At 42.6% G+C, this 19305-nt stretch overlaps 2 protein-coding genes across 2 annotated transcripts in view; both read right to left on the reverse strand.

Annotated features, from left to right (window-relative positions):
- pknox1.1 (pbx/knotted 1 homeobox 1.1) overlaps positions 1-12681 on the reverse strand; it is a 16010-nt gene extending 3329 nt beyond the window's left edge. The window contains exons 1-7 of the mRNA XM_083889075.1: positions 12644-12681; positions 11095-11207; positions 7850-7980; positions 6529-6700; positions 3022-3222; positions 1814-1964; positions 1590-1687 (exon numbers count right to left, since the gene is read on the reverse strand). Of these exons, the coding sequence (XP_083745201.1) occupies positions 1590-1687; positions 1814-1964; positions 3022-3222; positions 6529-6700; positions 7850-7980; positions 11095-11148 (807 nt within the window). The 5' untranslated portion in view covers positions 11149-11207; positions 12644-12681. The remainder of the gene's footprint in view (positions 1-1589; positions 1688-1813; positions 1965-3021; positions 3223-6528; positions 6701-7849; positions 7981-11094; positions 11208-12643) is intronic.
- A 414-nt stretch (positions 12682-13095) lies between these two features.
- ndufv3 (NADH:ubiquinone oxidoreductase subunit V3) lies at positions 13096-18959 on the reverse strand. The gene is made up of 4 exons (XM_083890066.1): positions 18890-18959; positions 17141-17252; positions 15328-16716; positions 13096-13354 (listed from the first exon to the last, which is right to left on the reverse strand). Exons 1-4 carry the CDS (start codon positions 18932-18934, stop codon positions 13188-13190), a joined length of 1713 nt encoding a protein of 570 aa, XP_083746192.1. The 5' UTR covers positions 18935-18959; the 3' UTR covers positions 13096-13187.
- Positions 18960-19305: the final 346 nt, after the last annotated feature.

Below are 19305 nucleotides of genomic sequence, written 5' to 3' on the forward strand. Positions count from 1 at the left end.
TTTTGAATGTACCATGTCATAGATAATTCAAATTGCACCCGAGTTCCATACTATCTAAATCAGTAGTCTCAGACACGCGGCCCGCGGGACTATATTTTGTGGCCCCCCCACTTGATATCGAAGTTTAATGCAAGTGCGGCCTGCAGCGACGATAAGGAAGAACGGGAGAGAAAAAAAAGCTGCAGATTGTAGCAGCTGTTGATTCAAAACAGCAGTTACACACACACATACACATCTATATCACAAAGTCTCAGCTGTTGTAAAGTTACTATAGCATCCTATATGTGATTCTGTTTTCTCTTAAAGGTCACATAGAGTGGTCCTGTTGCACATAAATGTTAGTTATGGAGGTCTACTTACATATATTAACTTGTTTTTATGGTCAAAAACCTCCTAGTTGCTGTAAACGAGCCGATAGAAATCCTCGTTCTGACGGTGTTTTTCTGCTGCGAGATTTCAGAGTGAACTTTCACCCCCAGAAGACAGAGGCTTGTGATTGGCCAGTACTATCCAGCACATCCGTTCTAAGAAGCGCAGCGCCCCCCTCTGGAACGGTGGATGCACTGCTCCTCATTATCAAAACATTGTTTTAACAGTGTTTAAAAATAGCTTCTTCACGACTCCCCGCCGCAGTCCCTTTAATGACTTTAAACCGGAGTCAGACCCAGAGTCAGAAGACACTGTTGCTCGTGAAACACCTCCACAACGGACGATGTAGCACATAAAACTACATGTAGCACATCTCTAACTGATTTCTAATCTCTTACAGTTCTGCTGCCACCAGTGAACGACATGAGGTCAGGACAGGAAAGAGGACTCCGTTATCCCCAAATCTCTGACCACAACAACCTTCACTACAGGCTGTGACAAACCCAGTGATCCAGATGGATCCTGGCATTTAAAGACTTTTTACTTTCTATTCTTTGCAATTGTGTATTGTATGTTTTGGGCAACATTGAAGCTCTGGTCAGCCGCGCTGTTTCAGACCGAAATATCACCCCAGAAGACAGAACTGTGTTGTGATTGGCCACCCAACGAGAGCTTTCCCAAGTGTCTTGTGATTGGCCAGGCACCTGGAAGTGACGTAATTAGCACGTCAGCTCTCAGAGGTTCAGCGCCCCCCTCTGGAACGGTGGATGCACTGCTCCTCATTATCAAAACATTGTTTTAACAGTGTTTAAAAATGGCTCCGTCACTTTACGACTTTCCGCCGCAGTCCCTTTTACACCTCCACAGGGGACGTTGTCCTTCTTCTGCGGTTCAGTGTACGCAACCAGATTTGCAGGAGTTTTGTAGGAGGACATGCTGTTCAGGAGACGGAATCCCTATGTCACGATTTCCAGGCCTCTTCAGACCGCTTATAAAGCCCAGAATATAACGAAACCCATCGTTCTCAGCAGTGGCTGAACTGTTTGTTTCGAAAATTTAGGGATTCATAAATTCATAAATGAAGTAATGGAGCAGATATACACCAAAAAACAGCGTTAATTGGAATGTCCGGTCTATGGGGGCTTAAAATATTTGCAAAAACATTTTTGTCGATAACATATTTAGCGTTAGATCTCAGTCACAAACACTGATTGTACTACCTGATTGTTTTGGACGCGTATTGTCCCAGGAGAAAGAGCCTGTGTAACCACTTGACCCTGAGGAGTAACAACTGTAACAGGCTGGTACACTGTGCCACCTGAAAATTAAAAACACAGTTATAAAGTGATGAGCTAAAGAGTGAAGGCTGCAAGAAGATCTGTGATCCAAGTATCCTTACAGCTAACATGACAACTCCGCAGCTGCGGTCACAGAAGTACAGTACCTGAAGGAGTGGTTGTATGCCATGATGACATTCCTGCGACCACCTGGGTGGGGTTGACGGCTGTCACTGTAACGTTGCCTTGCTGCAGGGCCGATGCTGGCATGACAATTTGACCCTGGGGACTGATGGTCCCAGAGACAGAGCTGGGGTTCTGTATTGAAAGAGCAAGTGCACAAACAAACATGCCTGAGTAACAAATGAACATTTTTATTTAGTACAGGGCTCTTTTAAAGGGGAAGTAAGTAGTTTATAGCGCCATCAGAGGAGAGGCTGAAATTTACAACAAAGACCTGCTCCTCTGCTCACCCCCTCCCTTCCCCGAGCGCTACGGTGTCCTCAGCTGATCAAATGTCGTCCTTGTCGTCTTTCTCCGTGTCAGCAGATGAGGTTCGTGAGGCGAGGGAGAGGGCGGAGCTACCGCGGCCGTAGCAGACGAAGCGGAGAGAGTGGAGGCGGGACTTCGGCTACAAGTAAAGAGACGCTTGTTTTGTTCTCTCGCGTTTGTCCTTACAGGCTCCGGTAAAAACATGGCGTCTCGCTGCTAACAGTGGCTATGCAACCGCGGCCCGCGACCATGTTATTTTACATGACTTTTTGAAACACTACGAAAATGAAACAAAGAATATTATACAGCGACTAGACAATGCAGGAGCACATAATATGTATAAAAATGTGGATTTTGGGTCATATAAACCCATATATACTACATATTGTCCCTTTAAGTGTTATTTTCGAAAAAAAACAACACGTTTTACACTGTATAGAAGTTTAGAGATGTAAACAGGATCAAACTGGGTTAAAGGCAAAGTAAGTGGATAGTAAAATATAATGTCCATAGTGTGGTATTTATTCTGACACGTGTCTTTAATTTACATCATTAGGTTTCCTTTGTGTATTGTTGCATCCTTCTAAAGCCACATTAATAATACCTTTAATAGGTGAACTAATGACTAATGAGGTTTTTTTTCAGCCTAAAGAAAACCTCATCCCCAACCTTAACCACAATTCAAATCTTAGCCCTAAACGTAACCAATTCCTCAGTAATAAGGTTCTGCATCAGGAACAGATGTTGGTCTCCATGAGGACAAGGTGAGTGTTTGTGCCAGAAAAGGCCTGGTTGATGTTAGCTTAAATACCTGTGTCCTGCAAGCACACGCATACATACATACATTTATTTAGCGGTCATGCATACAGTACATAATGCATACCTGAGACTTGGCGGGGGAGAAGCTTGGGGCCTGGCCTTGTACAGGGGAGTATGGGCTGCCTGGATCCCCACTCAGCAAAGTCTCACTGTTCATCTTAGTCTTGAGGCAGGCGATGTAGCGGCTACAGAAATCCTTGCACAGATCACTCACCTTCTCCAGCTCCAGCAGGTGGATCCGCAGCACCTGGATGGCTTTTACCATCTGAAAGACAGAGGGAGAAATAATAATAATAAGGAAACCATTCCATACTTCAGTTTCTCATGCTCAGGGTTTGAACACTTGATCCAGAAAAATACATTTTTACTTACCGGTGCTTAAGTTTAAGTTTTAAATGTCAGTATTTTACTTGTCTTACTTTTGTGGTAAAGTGTCTGTATTTCTATAGCACTTTTCAAGTCTTGATGTGATGAGCACTCATAGCCGCAACTTTCATACCCATTCACAAACTGGACACATCGGCATGTAGACTGGTGGAGCCGGAATTGAACCCACAACCTTCAAGTTTAAAGGTCACAGAGTGGTCCTGTTGCACATAAATGTTAGTTATGGAGGTCTACTTACATATATTAACTTGTTTTTATGGTCAAAAACCTCCTAGTTTCTGTAAACGAGCCGATAGAAATCCTCTTTTCTGACAGCGTTTTTCTGCTGCGAGATTTCAGAGTGAACTTTCACCTCCAGAAGACAGAGTCCTGTGATTGGCCAGTACTATCCAGCACATCCGTTCTCAGAAGCGCAGCGCCCCCCTCTGGAACGGCGGATGCACTGCTCCTCATTATCAAAACATTGTTTTAACAGTGTTTAAAAATAGCTTCTTCACGACTCCCCGCCACAGTCCCTTTTATGACTTTAAACCGGAGTCAGACCCAGAGTCAGAAGACACTGTTGCTCGTGAAACACCTCCACAACGGACGTTATTCTTCTTCTGTGGTTCAATGTACGTAACCGGATGTGCCCGGACTAGTGCCCGGAGCAGGACGATCGGTTGTTCAGGAGAACCGCTGTTTACGTAACTATTACAGGATTTTCAGTGATCTCGTTGAGCCCCGAGATTACAATAAAACACAACGTTCTCAGCAGTGGCTGAACTGTTTGTTTCGAACCGTCAGGGCTTCATAAACAAGGTAATGACGCAGATACACACCAAAAAAACAGCGTTAATAGGAACTTCCGGTCTAGTTCCACTTTAAAGACGACTTGCTCTAACACTAATATACAGTATACGTATATAGTTAGTGTTTTATTTAAATGTTTTTGTTGTTATTATTATTACTCAAGCATAGATCTGCAAAAAGTAAACCACCAAGGTGACCAATCATGAAATATTAAACTCGGTGGTAGCTCCCTCTCATACTGCATGTAATCTGGGCGTGACATTGGACGACCATCTCTCCCTCACCGCCAACACTGTCGCAACCGCTCGATCTTGCAGATACATGTTGCACAACATCAGGAGGATATGGCCGATTCTAACCCAGAAGGCGGCGCAGGTTCTGGTCCAGGCTCTTGTCATCTCACGCTTGGACTACTGCGACTCCCTCCTGGCCGGTCTCCCTTGCGTGTGCCATCGACCTCTGCAGCTCATCCAGAATGCAGCAGCTCGACTGGTTTTCAACCTACCAAATTTCTCTCACACTACACTGCTTCTCCGCTCCCTTCACTGGCTTCCTGTAGCTGCTCGCATCTGCTTCAAAACTCTAGTGCTTGCGTTTCATGCTACAAACAGATCTGGCCCAGGCTACATCCAGGATATGATCCACCCCTACACCCCAGCCCGTCCACTCAGCTCTGCATCGACAAACTAGCTTGCTGCCCCCACCCCTCACTCAGCGGATCCCAGTCCAACTCACGACTGTTCATTGTCCTGGCTCCCAAATGGTGGAACGAGCTCCCCATCGACATCAGGACTGCAGAAAAGCCTCCACATCTTCCGCCGCTGACTAAAAACACATCTCTTTCGACTCTACCTCGAAGACAACGACGAAAAAAACCTGCACATACTTCTACATTGCACTGACTATCACCTTATAATTTGGCATATTTGAAGCACTAACTTACTTCTAGCTCTAGTTTGAACGCAAATGTTGAAATGCACTTATTGTAAGTCTCTTTGGGTAAAAGCGTCCTGTCGAGGCCCACGTGTCGAATTTTTGTGGAATTGTCTGGCTTTTTTTTTTTTTTTTCTACAGTAGCAGCAACAGCAGCAGCAGTGCGGGGTGGAAAATATTCTACTGTACTACTTCATCTTAGTCTCAAACACATGGCTATAATGTCCAATATTGACCATCAAAGCAGTGATAATAAAAATGAAGGACAAAAACAAATAAATAAGAGAAAACTCTCTGTTGGCATGGATGTGTCGCCAGATGGCTCTGGTTTTTGAACCTGCGCTGTTTCGTCAGGTATCCTCCAGAGTGCAGGATCTTGATTGGTTGAGATGCCGTCTTCATTTGTGTAGCGCTTGTGTTGTGCCCCCCCACCCACAGTGCGACCTAGCTGGCAGTTCAGTTGCGGAGGCTGCCCCGGATGTCTACAACAATGCGCCATCAAGAGAGGGTAGCTTGCAGAGACAGCAATGACTCGTGTCAAAGTTGTTTCTCAGCCCAGCATCTTCAGAATGACTGAATCACCGCGTACCAGCCCGATCAGTGGTTGGACTCCAGACAAGATGTTTTGGACTCATTTAATTTGCAGCTGGGTTCCTTTATGGACTGTGGGGAATGGTAGATGCCGGAGTGACTAAAGGCCACATTATACTTCTCCGACTGCGTAATGCGTTATCCGTCTGCGTCACCACGGAGATGCCTCGAGCCTTTATACTTCTGCGTCGTGGTGACGCATAGGCGCTGCAATTTCCCGCCCGATCAGTAGGGGTCGCTGCGCAAGGTTGTTGTGCTTTTGGCTACAGTGAGCAATGGCGTCCGAGGGAGAAAGACTGTTGTTGTTGAAACAGCGGCCGTTTGTCACTTTTCTGTGTCCCGGAACGCAGTTTTAAGATGATTTGAGGCGAGACATTGGTCATTTTGAGTCTACACATGTGCTGTGTGTGTTAAGATATGACGTATTTATAGTTCGGCAGCGGTGTTCAGCTCCGCCCTCTGTGGACGCTCGGTGCTCACTGTGAGCCGGCACAGAGCAGCTTCGCTCGGCCTGTCCTGAGGACCAATCGCAGCTCTTGCCGTCTCCGTTGTCCCTTGACGGAGTGACGGACACTTAAAAAATATTCCGTGCACCCGGAGACGACGCAGAGGCTCTTCGACAGGTTCTGCGTAGGCTACGCAGAGGACTCTGCGTAGCCTACGCAGAGCACTTTACGCAGGAGTATAAATTGGGCTTAAGACTGTGTTTGAAGTGCTTGATAAAAAACATAGCCGTCTGAGCAGCACGTAGTTGTCAGCATCTTTACTTGCTAAATGATGAAGATTTCAAGATTTACAAAAACAAACACTCACACTCACACTCACACAAATCTAGGAATTTCTACCCTGATTTGCAGGGATATCTCACCAAGTTGTCAAGTTCAGGGTCCTCACTGAAGAAAGGCTTGCCCTCTTTCTCCTGATTGCGAACAAAGTTCTCGATGTCCACATCAAAGCTTGCCGAGGTTATGCAGTCAGTGCTCATTGTGGACTGTTCACACTTCTCAAACAGCAGGGCCAACAGAGGGAACAGTGGATGCCTGTGAAAGGAACACACACACCAAACAATACAGTTATTTAAAATGAAATATTTTTGTGAAGCTTCCAAAATAAGTTGGGGGCAAATGTCTAAAATCAAGAGGGCTCCCAGAGTGCCATCACACGTGGACTGGAACAATCCTGCCATGTTCCCTGATGACCACCCTGGTCAGCTGGTCAGGGACCAATATGTGTTCAATTATTACAGTTAATATGCATTATGCATAAATATTTGGCCTCTTATGATGTTTGTGTTGTATACTGAATGCATACAAGCTGCTGGGAGGTATCCTTTCATTTGTCATTTCATTTGTGTATGGATTTGTCCTGCATTCATTTCAATGTGCAGGCATGTGGGCTCTGTATTATACACAGACCCTTGAATGTATTCTTGTGTTCTATAATATGCTTTGAATTTGTGCTGTCTGTCAGTTTTGAAAGGAGCTGATGTACTTGCTTTGACTTATCCATATTCGATAAAGCAACATCATGTTACTCTTTGATGTGTTTTTATATTTATATGGTGTGTATAAATATGAAATTGTGAAATTATTGTAATCAACAATCGCAAATGTTTAGATTATGACGATGGGTATAGTTGAATGTGAAAACATTCATAATGGGCAGTGGAATAGCTGAGATGAGGGATGAGATTTAATAAAAAATCCTGGAATTTAGCCTGGTCTGGAGCAGGCTAACTCCACAGGATAAATCTCCATGGTAACGTATGTCATAACATATCCTGCTTTCCCCCATCCTGCTTTTGTACAACCGGATCTCAGATAAATTAAGCCAGGATAACCAAGATATCCTGGCTTAATCCCTTATCCTAGTTTTGTGCAACAGCCTTAGGTTTGAATGGGGTCCAAGTAAACAATGTGAATTTCAACAAACACTTCCATTCCTTTTACACACACACACACATGCACACACACAAGCACAGCCTTTTGATTTTCAAATGCCCCAGAGTAATATGAAAGTCACATGAATAAAGGGGAGGACTTAAATGAGATCATGTGAGGGTTTTCTTAGCATCATTTAGTTTCTGGCCTATCTTTAAATGATTTTGATCCATCAAAGAAAACAGAGAAACACTAATTGTGTTGCTCCTCTCTTTGTCAAAACACAAACACGTGTGGAATTGTATCTACCGATATATGGAGGCTTTGTCCACATCCATGGGTGTCAGCGGCTCTGTGAGCACCGGGCTGGGTGTGTCTGCCAACGTCCCGTCACTGAACTTCTGCTCTGAGTCAGTGTCCACCTTTACCACACCTTGCATCTGCGGATGGAACAAATTAAACAAAGTGAGAAAGACAAGCAAAAGAGGGACAGAAACAGAGAAGAGTTGAAGAGAAAGGCAGAGAATGAAAGACATAAAAAAACATCATGTGAAGACAAAGACTAGCTGGAGGGCAAATCTTAACTGAGTCTTGCTTCAATATGAACCCTTTTAAAAAAGTCATGAGGATGTGGTTTAGGGCTGGGCGATATGGCCTAAAAATAAAATCCCAGATTTATTTAAAAAATGTGATTTTAGATTTAAATTGATTTTTTTTTTTTTTTAACCCATTGACGACGGGAAAGCATTGCCGCATTTCTACCATTGACGCTGGGAAAGCAGATACGTAAATTTTCAGGGGGGCACAAGGGTTCCTCGTGACATTGTTTTGTTTTTTCTTCGAGCAAACGTGGAGGACTTTGACAGCAAAGAGATTTCTGATTTGCAGTGATTTTGATTTTTCAGCTTCGACGACGTCATCGCTGAGAACTTCAAAACGTGCTGAACAAATCGACTGGGATTGAAGGTTTTGAAAGTGACAGAAGACGGAGAATTTTCCACAGAGTGTTTTCAACTGCGCGCCAGAGGTGAAAGTGGATTTACCTACAGATGCCGCAGCGCTGTAAGCACTATCACCGTCACATGTGAAGCAGACTGTTACAGTCATCACATGCTGTTCTTGTTCTTCACACTCCATCAGGGCAAACTCAAGGCACTGACACAAGTTGATATTACTTTATTTTCTTACTGTTTTTTAATTTAAAATAGTTATTCACTTTTATCTGCTACAGAGGCTGAGAAATCAATCATTTAGTATATTATATATATGATATATATATATATATATATGTATATCACAATATTAAATCAAACCAGTATTTCTAAACTCAAAAAAAGAAAGGAAATGGCTGTTTGGTTGATTATTTCTTTGTTGTATCAATGGTTCTTGGCACTAAATCTTATACAATTGAAAACCCTGTTTATTTCCCTTTTAAATGGTGCCACAGTAGGAAGGAAAATGTTGTTTGTGGGTTTAGCAGCAGAGTTGAGTATCCCAAAAACTTGCCAAATCTTTTCACCAAATGTGAAACCACTTATTCTGCTAGTGACTCTCGTTTGGTGTCGTTTATTGGATTCGATAACTTAACAAATAGAAGCATCGGTAGCATGTGGAAGAACCATACACAGCCACAACAGCATGGCATCTCCTCATGCTGGTCACCGGCCTTAGTCACACACTGCTGTGGGATGTGTTCGATGCAGTTGAGGTCAGGACTGCAGGCAGGACAGTCCATCCTCTCCACTCCCAAATTCTGGAGGTAAGTCTCTTGTTAAATCCCACTCTGTGTGGTGAGCGTTGTCATATTGGAGGATAGAGTTTGGTCCCAGACTGTGGAGATAAGGGAATGCAACTGGTTGCAAAATCTCATCTCAATATCTCTCTGCATTGAGATTGCCTGCAAAGACGACAAGCCATGTTTCTCCAGTGAGGAAGATGCCCCCCCCACACCATCACACTGCCTCCACCAAAAGCTGTTGCCCCATATATATACGTGGAGCAATCGTCATAGCGTTCTCTACGTCTTCTACAGACTTCGACACTATGATCCAACTGCCACAGGCAGAATCTGGACTCATTGCTTAACAGTATATTCCTCCACATGTTCAGGTTCAAGAGGCACTTGATTGTCAGCACCCAGTGTACCAGAAGCTCAAAACAAGAGTAAATAGCAGAATAAGTTGTTTGGCATTGAGAAGATTTGGCCAGTTTTTCATTTTTACAAATGTGGCACTATTTACAAGAAAACAAACAAGACTTTCCAACGGTGGAACATTTATTGCCAAGAAGCATTATTACAACAAATAATCAACCAAACACAAATTGACTTACTTTTTGTGCTAAGTTTATAAAGCTTGGAGGTAAGACTTGGCTATATTGTATTTTTTGCATGTTTATTATTTATTATCTTTGCTGCTGTAACGATGTAAATGTCCCCACTGCGGGACAAATAAAGGACTATCTTATCTTATATTACCTTCTCTTCTCTGGTGGGCTCATGGGAGTTTTCTTTTGAGAGATTTGCACTTCTCAAAAGGCGAGTGACAATACACTGTAAACACACTCAAATACAATATATACTGTTTATGTTTAAATACAGTTATAGTTTTCATTTCAGACAATGGCAGCATTTGGCCTTTTAATGTTAAATAAAGTATATTTGTGTGTGTTAAAAACACACCGGCTATGAATATGGTCAAATTCTGCTATAACACAAGTAATTAGTCTTGAATAATTTTAAGCATTGTTCAGTGACTTTAAATACATCTGTGTTGATTCCATGTATTTTCAGTCAATATATATGTGTATAAAATGAATAATATTTAGTGTACTTCATGCATCTAATCAATTCAGTATAAGATTATTATCATTGAAACAGCCTTTGAAACCAGGAAAAGTCACTATGTATTGAAACCACAGGGTAGCGGTTAGAGCTTTTCTGGTGTTATCAATATGAACTGATTGAAATTATGAAAATAATTGTACATCTATCACACGAACAGGGATACCTGTTTTTCTACAATGCCCCTTCCTGCCAGCAACCCAGGATCTCTTTCAGGAGCATAAATTCCATCTCCTACCATGTGACTGAGACCAACAATCGAGTGCAAATGTGCTAAAAAAAAATAATTACTTACTTGAGGTGTGAAACGTGTAATTAATTGTATTTTATTTTTCGGCACAATACCCTCAAATGTGACATTGAAATAAGGATGGTTTTGTAAGCAATTGAGCAGATACAGAAATATTAGGCATGAACATGTTTTATGTCATAGCTTAATTTTTATCACAGTGACATTTGTGTCGGCACACCACAGAGGAACAAGCACAGTGGCAGAAAACTACTGGAACTGGTGTTGTCACATTACATGTGTTGTGTTAAATTGTATTGCTAAACACATCAAATCCACGTGAATATGTTACAGCATGATACATTCGGGTGTCCCTTTGGAGTGTTGTTGTATATGTATTTGGCAAGCACGCTCAAAAGGAGCAGTTAAAGCAAGGCGTGATGGCTACAAGATCCAAAAATCTGATTCCTCCCTCTCACCCACCTGATGCTCTCCCTTAGGATACTTGTCTATGGAAAGCGACTGGGCTGCCATCATGTTCACTGCAGATGCTGCAAACACTGGGGCATTATAGAGGGCGGGGACAGGTGGCCAACCTACACAATAGATATAGTTTTGATTAGACTACCTTTGAAGGATGTCCATAACAATAACAGGACTCCTGATGGCACACTTTTTAAACTAGGATGGTGTGGTCAAGGCAGAACAATAATAACAACAACAACAATAATAATAATAATAATAATAATAATAATAATAATAATAAGAAGAAGATACTAAAAAATATAGATTCTTAAACTTAACTTAAAGAAACGTACATAATTAAAAACTTAACTTAAACAAGTATTTACAATTTGGCGATTCAATGTGCATTTTAAACAATAATGTGCAACATAGATATGTATAACTGTTGAAATCACGAAAACAAAAAAAACGTGACCTGTGCAAATCAATTCCCAACAACAATAAACATTACTGCAACAAAACTGGTAAGGGATTGCGTTAACACGTACGCAGTCACTTGACTCTATTAAAAATAATGGGGATTATTTGCTATCGCTGCTGCATTATTAGTGGACATGTGTTAACGTTACGATACCCCGTAACAGACACTATATATATGAGCCACCATGATGATGTTAGCTTTTAGCCAGGCGCTAGCTACTGGATACTAAATGTGGCGGAAGGAGGAATTACACATTCGGACAAACACAAGTTAACCATCGTCCAGTTGGGACAATAATATAGTTATTCACAGATAAAGCTATTCCGTTGGGGGGGTATGCCACAATAGTGAACTAACTAGCCTTAAATGCTAACACCAGCGTTAGCCCGCCAGCCCGATCTAAGGTTAACCCCAAATAGCAACCGTCCGGCCGTGCTACGGCTAACTGTTCGCTTATGAGCGTTTCTCGTGCTGGTACGGTGCGTCCACAATGTAAGAAGGCGCCATGTTTAACGAGAAAATTGAGAAACAAAGCTAAAAAAAAAACAACCCCAACAATAAATAAACATGCTAACGCTAGCTAGGTCCAAAAGATACTCCGCGGCGGATTGATACAAGAACGAGCCGCCTGTCCGTGGAAGAAGACGGCATTGATAGCTTTCGTGTAGCATGTTGCACTATAAATTATTCTGATTTTCTCGTCTACTGTGCACAGTAACTCGGTTGTAATGAGTAAAAGTTAAACTACACGCACACCAGGCTTTGCCCGGTGGATCATCAAAAACCTCTCCGCACCAGTCAACCAATAACGCGGAGACAGCTGCCCTATATTTGGCACTTTGCGTTTCCACAATCCTCCTCTGCCCCCCAAAACGCCGACATATTTTTTTTTTTACCCCCTCCCCTTGAACACGGTTTTTTTTTTATTTTATTCTTTCCGTAGCTGTGCCGCCCGTTTCACTTCCAAAAGCACACTCCGCCGCTCAGCCGAGGTCCGCGGTTCTCGCCCTAGGGCATTTTTGAGTGCGGCCCAGACTGTTTGATTGATAGGGAACGGAAAAAGAGGGATTTTGAGTGACAGCTTACCTGAGTGCCAATCTTCGTCACACTGACAAGCGGCTGCAGCAATCGGACCCGCAGTTGTCGCGTTGCGTCATCGCGTAAGGGCACGCAGGAGCATTCGGCTCATGCATATTAATGAAGTGGGTGGAGTCATGACGTCCCTCTGCACCCTACTGTGGCGTTCGCTCTTGAATGGCGCTTTCCTTGCCCTCATTGCTACGTATCTCTAACTTTACGAACCTTTATGTACATTTTCTCGACGATGCGCACTTAAACACACGAAATCAACAACAGACATGGACCATGGACTCAAAATAGCAATCAGAAATGAGATAAATCAGTTTCCCACTCAGCTCTATTCATGATACTCCCCCAAGGCATAAAAAAAGATTTTCATCATTGATGGTTGCTTTGCACACCTATTCCTCCATGTACGACAAAACAGAATCACACCAGGCAAAATTAAGTTTGTGAACTTAAACGCAACATTTTAACAGCTGACTTTTATTCTGTGACAAGCGGAGGGATATTTGAAAGCATACAGATTCACAAGCGAGTCTGCCTCCTTCTAGTGTCTGGGAGAGGGTCTTCCAGACGAGGGCTGGGGGAGACGGAATTTGGCCATCTCTACATCCAGGTCGACGAACGTGAAGGGGGTGTAGCTGTGGTGCTGGTAGTTTTTATAAGTGCTGTTGTCAAATGGTTCCTCGGGGTCTGGAGGTGCAGCTTTTTGTTCTGGGAAGAACAAAGGGGGCAGAGGTAAGAAAGTTGTGTCCAAAATATCTCAAGTCTTCCTGTTGTGCATTAAAAGATCAAAACATGATTAACCAAACACAATACTGGATCTCCTCTACCTCAACGACTGTAATTGATATCAGACATAAGCATGTGTGGTAAACTATAGAATAATCAGAGAAAACGGGGCTAACATTACTACTATTTGATAAGGTTTTTTTGTTTTTAAAGGGACAATACATTTACAAATTCACAAATCTTGACAAAGGCAGTTTCTTATGATGGCCCCAACAGAGTGTGAAGAGACAGTGGTGTGAAAACCCTCAAGGAACATGTTAGTGAGAGGAAAGCATGTGATGGTAAATGTGCCCGCAGACAGTTAAGAAAACCCATACCTTGAAAAAGAGCAACATTGCCAGAAACATGCAAAAGCAGCGTTGTTAAAGCGAGACTTTGATTATACACGGATTTGTGTTCTCATATAAAAAAAAAACAGTTTACTTCTCAGACTAAATCTACTTATGGCGTTTTCCACTGACTCGCCTCGCCACATCGCGGTCAAGTTGCGTTCCCATTAGCATTGCACCTGGTACCAGGTACTATGCTACTATCCCTGCTCTGGCGAGCTGGCCACTGATTGATCAGTGCCATCACAGGAAGAGCGTGACGCCCGACACAAGAATCAAGCCAAACAATATGGAACTTAAGCTCAGTTAAAAAGCAATCCGAAAAAATTAACAGGGAAATCAATATTTAACAGAGGAGCACTGCCGATCACAAGTGGCTTCACAATCCCTGCTCATGTATTTCAGTACAGTGGCTGTATCAGAAGGAGTCTGTGCTCTGAACATGGGGGAAGTACTGAATAAATAACGCAAGTTTTAATTAATCGATTCTAATCATTCAGTACACTGAAAACAACTGCTTTATAAGTCATTAGTCACCACAGTTTCATGCAGCCATGCAGTGATGACTCCACCCACGTTGAGTAGGTACTATTTTTGTAGTGGAAAACCAACCTAAACCGCACTGTGCTGCGGCAAGCTAGGACGATAGTGGAAAAGGGCCAACATACAACATATCATACAAAGGGAAAGAAGCATGCACATCCACCATCAGAGAAATCGACTAATTCGTACATTTAGCAATGTGTGGGTGAAGGTGTTCCAGGAAGCAGGTCAGAGAAGTGCTGGGGAAATGGTAATATTTGGGATTCCTGGGAGTTTGTGAACCTGACTGTTAAAAGTATAAATTCATAATCTTATTACATTAGCGGCAGGTAAAATAACGATGGGTGAAAGCAAGAAATGTATTAAAAATTAACTAAATATGAAAAACATTTTGCAAGGATGAAGATGGATTTGGAAACTGAAATTATGAAGTGTCTTGCCAAAGGTCACATCGCAATGTAGACGAGGAGAGCTGTGAATTGAGCCCACAACCTGCAAGTTGAAAGATGATTTTCTCACATGCAATTAGCCCTTTTTTATGTTGCAACAGATTTAAATAATCAAATGAAATATAGAGTTCCATTCAGTTTTCACATGAAACGAACAGAGCTATTGTTATTGCGAGGAGCAACACCTGTGTTTGCCTGCGCTGACAAATGCAACTGTAACTATGATCATACAATGAGTGTTTAAAAAGTAGTGAAATGTAGGAAATGCATAAAGAAAAGCAAAGAAAGCCAATTAAAGCTACACACAGAGAGAGAAAATTAATGTGAAGGGAGTTTAGATGTCATAATGATACAACACAGGAAAATGTGACATTTAAAGAATTCAGGCACGAGTTAACTCCCCCCAAAAAAACCTGTCAAATTGAGGAAGGTGATGCCTTACAGCAACCTAACAGTTCACAGCATGTGTTATGACAGATCAAGAACATGGGGGTTAACCAAAGGGGGTTAAAGATTCACAAAGAAGAGAGAGAGAAAGAAATTAAGATTCTGGAGGTAAGGGTGTAGTGTGTACCCTCAACTGTGGTCTCCGCCTGTGGATCTGCTCCTGCACCTTCACCTATGACTGGGGCAGGGTCCATCAGCTCCTCAGTGCTTTCCATGTGAGTAGAATCATAAGCTGCATGCTCAGCAGCTGCTTCGGTGGGGGCAATTTCAACTTCCAAAGGCTTGGTAGCAGCTTCCACAAAGTCCACTTCAGCAGCTTCCACAGGTTTGGTAGCAGCTTCCACAAAGACCACTTCAGCAGCTTCCACAGACTTGGTATCAGCTTCCACAAAGACCACTTCAGCAGCTTCCACAGGTTTGGTAGCAGCTTCCACAAAGACCACTTCAGCAGCTTCCACAGACTTGGTATCAGCTTCCACAAAGACCACTTCAGCAGCTTCCACAGACTTGGTATCAGCTTCCACAAAGACCACTTCAGCAGCTTCCACAGACTTGGTATCAGCTTCCACAAAGACCACTTCAGCAGCTTCCACAGGGGCAGATGCAGCAACTTCCACAGGGATCTGAGCAGAATGAGCAGGTTCTGTACATACAGGATTATGACATGGATTTTTCTCTGGACTTGCAACCTCAGCCACAACTTCAGCTGGAGTTTCTTCATGAGTATTGGGGGCAGTTGGAGTGACCGCTAGAGTGTCTTCTGCAGCAGTGCAGAACACAGGGGCAGAATCCACCAACTCCTCAGAACTGTCACCGTGTGTCTCCAACGTAGCTTGAGCTGCTTTTACAGTTGAAACTGCTGCAGGTGATGATGATGATGAAGCCGTTTCCTGTACAGAGTCAACAGCAGAGACGGGAGTACCTCTGTGTTTCAAAGGAGCCTTCTTGTCATCCTCGTTAGTGCCATACGGCACCTCTGATGTGACTTTGCGGGCTATGGTCTCTTCTTTCATAGCAGACTCTGTCATCTTTGGTGGAGAGGTCTCGGTTTGTGTCTTTGCTTCAGACTTCTCGTCATCAGAATCAGAATCAGAATCAGATTCTGAGTCTGAGCTGGATGAGGAGGAGGAGGATGATCCATCAGCTGCTGGATCATGAGGCTCTGAGGAAGCTTTGGTGAATGGGACTGCACCCTCTGAAACAGAGCCTGCGAGGGGCTCAGCTGCCGGTGTTGCGTCACTTACGGTGGGAGAAACGTCCGAGACAACTTGAGAAACATCTGGGTCTGGAGCTAGATTTAAGGAAGTGGCTGTAGTGTCTTTCTTCTGTGGCACAGCTCCAGCTGGTTCACCAGCATCAGTGACATGCCCTTGAGCTGCTGCTGCTGCAGAGCTGGACACTGGTTCAGCTACATCTAGATATTGTTCCAAGGAAACCTCAGACTTGGAAAATCTAACTGGAAAGGCAACTGCAGTCTTGTAGGCTAGCAGGGTTGCTCGCTCATTTTGAGCCCCTGCTGCTGACAAAAAATTGTAAAAAAAAAAGAAAAAGGGACAAAGCAATTCATATTATTATTTTTGCATCTACATTTGCATTCCTGGAGGTTACTTTGAAAAGATGTATTTACTACAACACAGTATTCACAGTTATCAGAATGGATAAAGTTACTGCAGTGTTAACATTGTTTATATTGGCACATTTTCACAATTTCACACTCAGTCTTAACGCTATTATTCTGTGCAGAATGGATGATTGGAGTGACAAATTATAGACCGTATGGCACCATTTTCCACTGTAAAACAAAGTGGCATGTCAAGGTTTAAAATCAACACAAAACCATAAACCATTCATACACACACAGTAGCTATCATTTAGGTGAAAAAGCATAAATATAAAAACAATTATAAAGATAATTAATACAACAGAAACATACAGCTTACCCTTGCTTGCAGCCTTAGTCTCTGTGGTTGACTTTGTGGTGCCTTCACCCTCAGAGCAGAACATCATAGCTGGGTGACTCCTCAGGATGCCCAAGCTCTCCAACTGGAGACACTGCACAAGAGCACAGGTACCTTTTAATACGAGTATCAGACAGGCACACGATACAGGTATTCGTCATGAAAAATAAAAAATAAAACTACTGAAAACACTGCAAAAAAAAGCCACTCTCTCCATCAGTAGGTAGGTAACTTTGGAGATACCATCTGGAGTTTATGTAAATCTTCTTCTTTTGGCTTGTCCCTTTTGGGGTCATCTATGCAACTTAATTAATACAATGAATGTTTCCATAAAAAAGACTGAGTCTAACTAGTCACATAAAGGTACCCAAAATAATGTGTTGAACAGGTGGAAGGTACAATGTAGATATCTCTGCTCTACAAATAACAAATGTTCAGAGTAATGGCAGAAATATGTTATTTAATACTTTAAGTCAGGGGTTCTCAAAGTTTTGATACCTGAGGGCCAATTTAGGAACCCAACATTGGACTGAGGGCCGCCAAAGGAAAAAAACAGAAATAAATCCCAATTGTAATAATTTTAATGACCAGATTGCAGTTCTACAGTTTAGCGTTAAGCAATATAAGCGTTAATATAAAGTAATTTAAGCGTTAATATAAAGTAATTTAAGCGTTAATATAATAACGCTTTGTATAATTTACTGGGTAATTACCCAGTATTTTGGCCATTGTTCTTACCTTCTAATTACAGGTTAATACCAAGTAACACATTTCTGTTACCATATATTTACTGGGTAAATAGCTAGTAATTGGGGGCTGTAGCTACCTGCTTATTACCAGGTTATAACCCAATAATACACTAAAATTCACCATATAGAAACCAGGTAAATACCCAGTATTTGTGTTTACACTTATTGGTCTGTATCCAGTAATGTCCAATAAACATTTAACAAGCTTAGTAGCTCCTGGATTAAAACTATCAACTGTAATTCATTGCGGGGCCGACAGAAATGTTTCTGCGGGCCGCCATTGGCCCCCGGGCCGCACTTTGAGAACCAATGCTTTAAGTACTGAACCATGAACAGAAACTGATGGGCTCAACAGGGCCGCTCACAGTCATGTGTTGGGAATTAAATATAATCGTTTGCCTAAATTATATACTTCAATACTTTATATACTACTGTGTGGAAATGTATTACATATACATATGTCACGACTCCCCGCCGCAGTCCCTTTTATGACTTTAAACCGGAGTCAGAAGACACTGTTGCTCGTGAAACACCTCCACAACGGACATTATTCTTCTTCTGCGGTTCAATGTACGCAACCGGATGTGCCCGGACTAGTGCCCGGAGCAGGACAACCGGTTGTTCAGGAGAACCGCTGTTTATGTAACTATTACGGGATTTTCAGTGATCTCGTTGAGCCCCGAGATTACAATAAAACACAACGTTCTCAGCAGTGGCTGAACTGTTTGTTTCGAACCGTCAGGGCTTCATAAACAAGGTAATGACGCAGATACACACCAAAAAAAAACAGCGTTAATAGGAACTTCCGGTCTAGTTCCGCTTTAACAAGTCAGGTGAGAAGGTTAGCAGTTGGTTGCATTCCGGAATCACGGGTCCGCCATATATACCACACTTTTCATTTGCACTCTCTAATTACGCTTTGCTGTTCTCTCTTAACAAAATACACGAAGACGTCAGGGAAACACAGCTAAGATGATGTTACCTTGAGAGAACCCAGACGACCGAATCGTAGTAAGGAGGTCGCCATCTTGAGTTCCCAGCATTAACTTCCGGTGGAAGAACTGGACAGAGCACACCGCCCCCCTCTGCCTTGAAGACAATTGTTCGTGGTGGCCACTCGTGGTACTACAACAAAAAATACTCATGCGGCCCAAAAAGCAATTTTCCCATTGACCACAAAAGTACAAGAGATGCCTGTAAAACTGTTCACAGGACACATCGAGACGTGGTAGACATAGGCTTTTATAGATCTTTATATTCTATATGTCACAGCTGTGAACGATGCAACTGTCAGGGAACCGTACGATATGAAAACTTTATGAGAAATGTGCATTAAATGAAGGGAATGGTGGGTTTTTCTATTTTTTTAAAAACATAAATACATTGACACATCACACA

This window comes from Microchirus variegatus (assembly GCF_963457635.1).
Source record: "Microchirus variegatus genome assembly, chromosome: 5".
Lineage (NCBI taxonomy): Eukaryota > Metazoa > Chordata > Actinopteri > Pleuronectiformes > Soleidae > Microchirus > Microchirus variegatus.

Coding starts and splice junctions, on each gene's coding strand:
- ndufv3 (XM_083890066.1), bottom strand. CDS start 18,934: ATGGCGACCTCCTTACTACGATTCGGTCGTCTGGGTTCTCTCAAG. Junction 17,253..18,889: donor GTCGTCTGGGTTCTCTCAAG/GTAACATCATCT, acceptor GCTCTTGTGCAG/TGTCTCCAGTTGGAGAGCTT. Junction 13,355..15,327: donor GGCGGAGACCACAGTTGAGG/GTACACACTACA, acceptor TGTTCTTCCCAG/AACAAAAAGCTGCACCTCCA.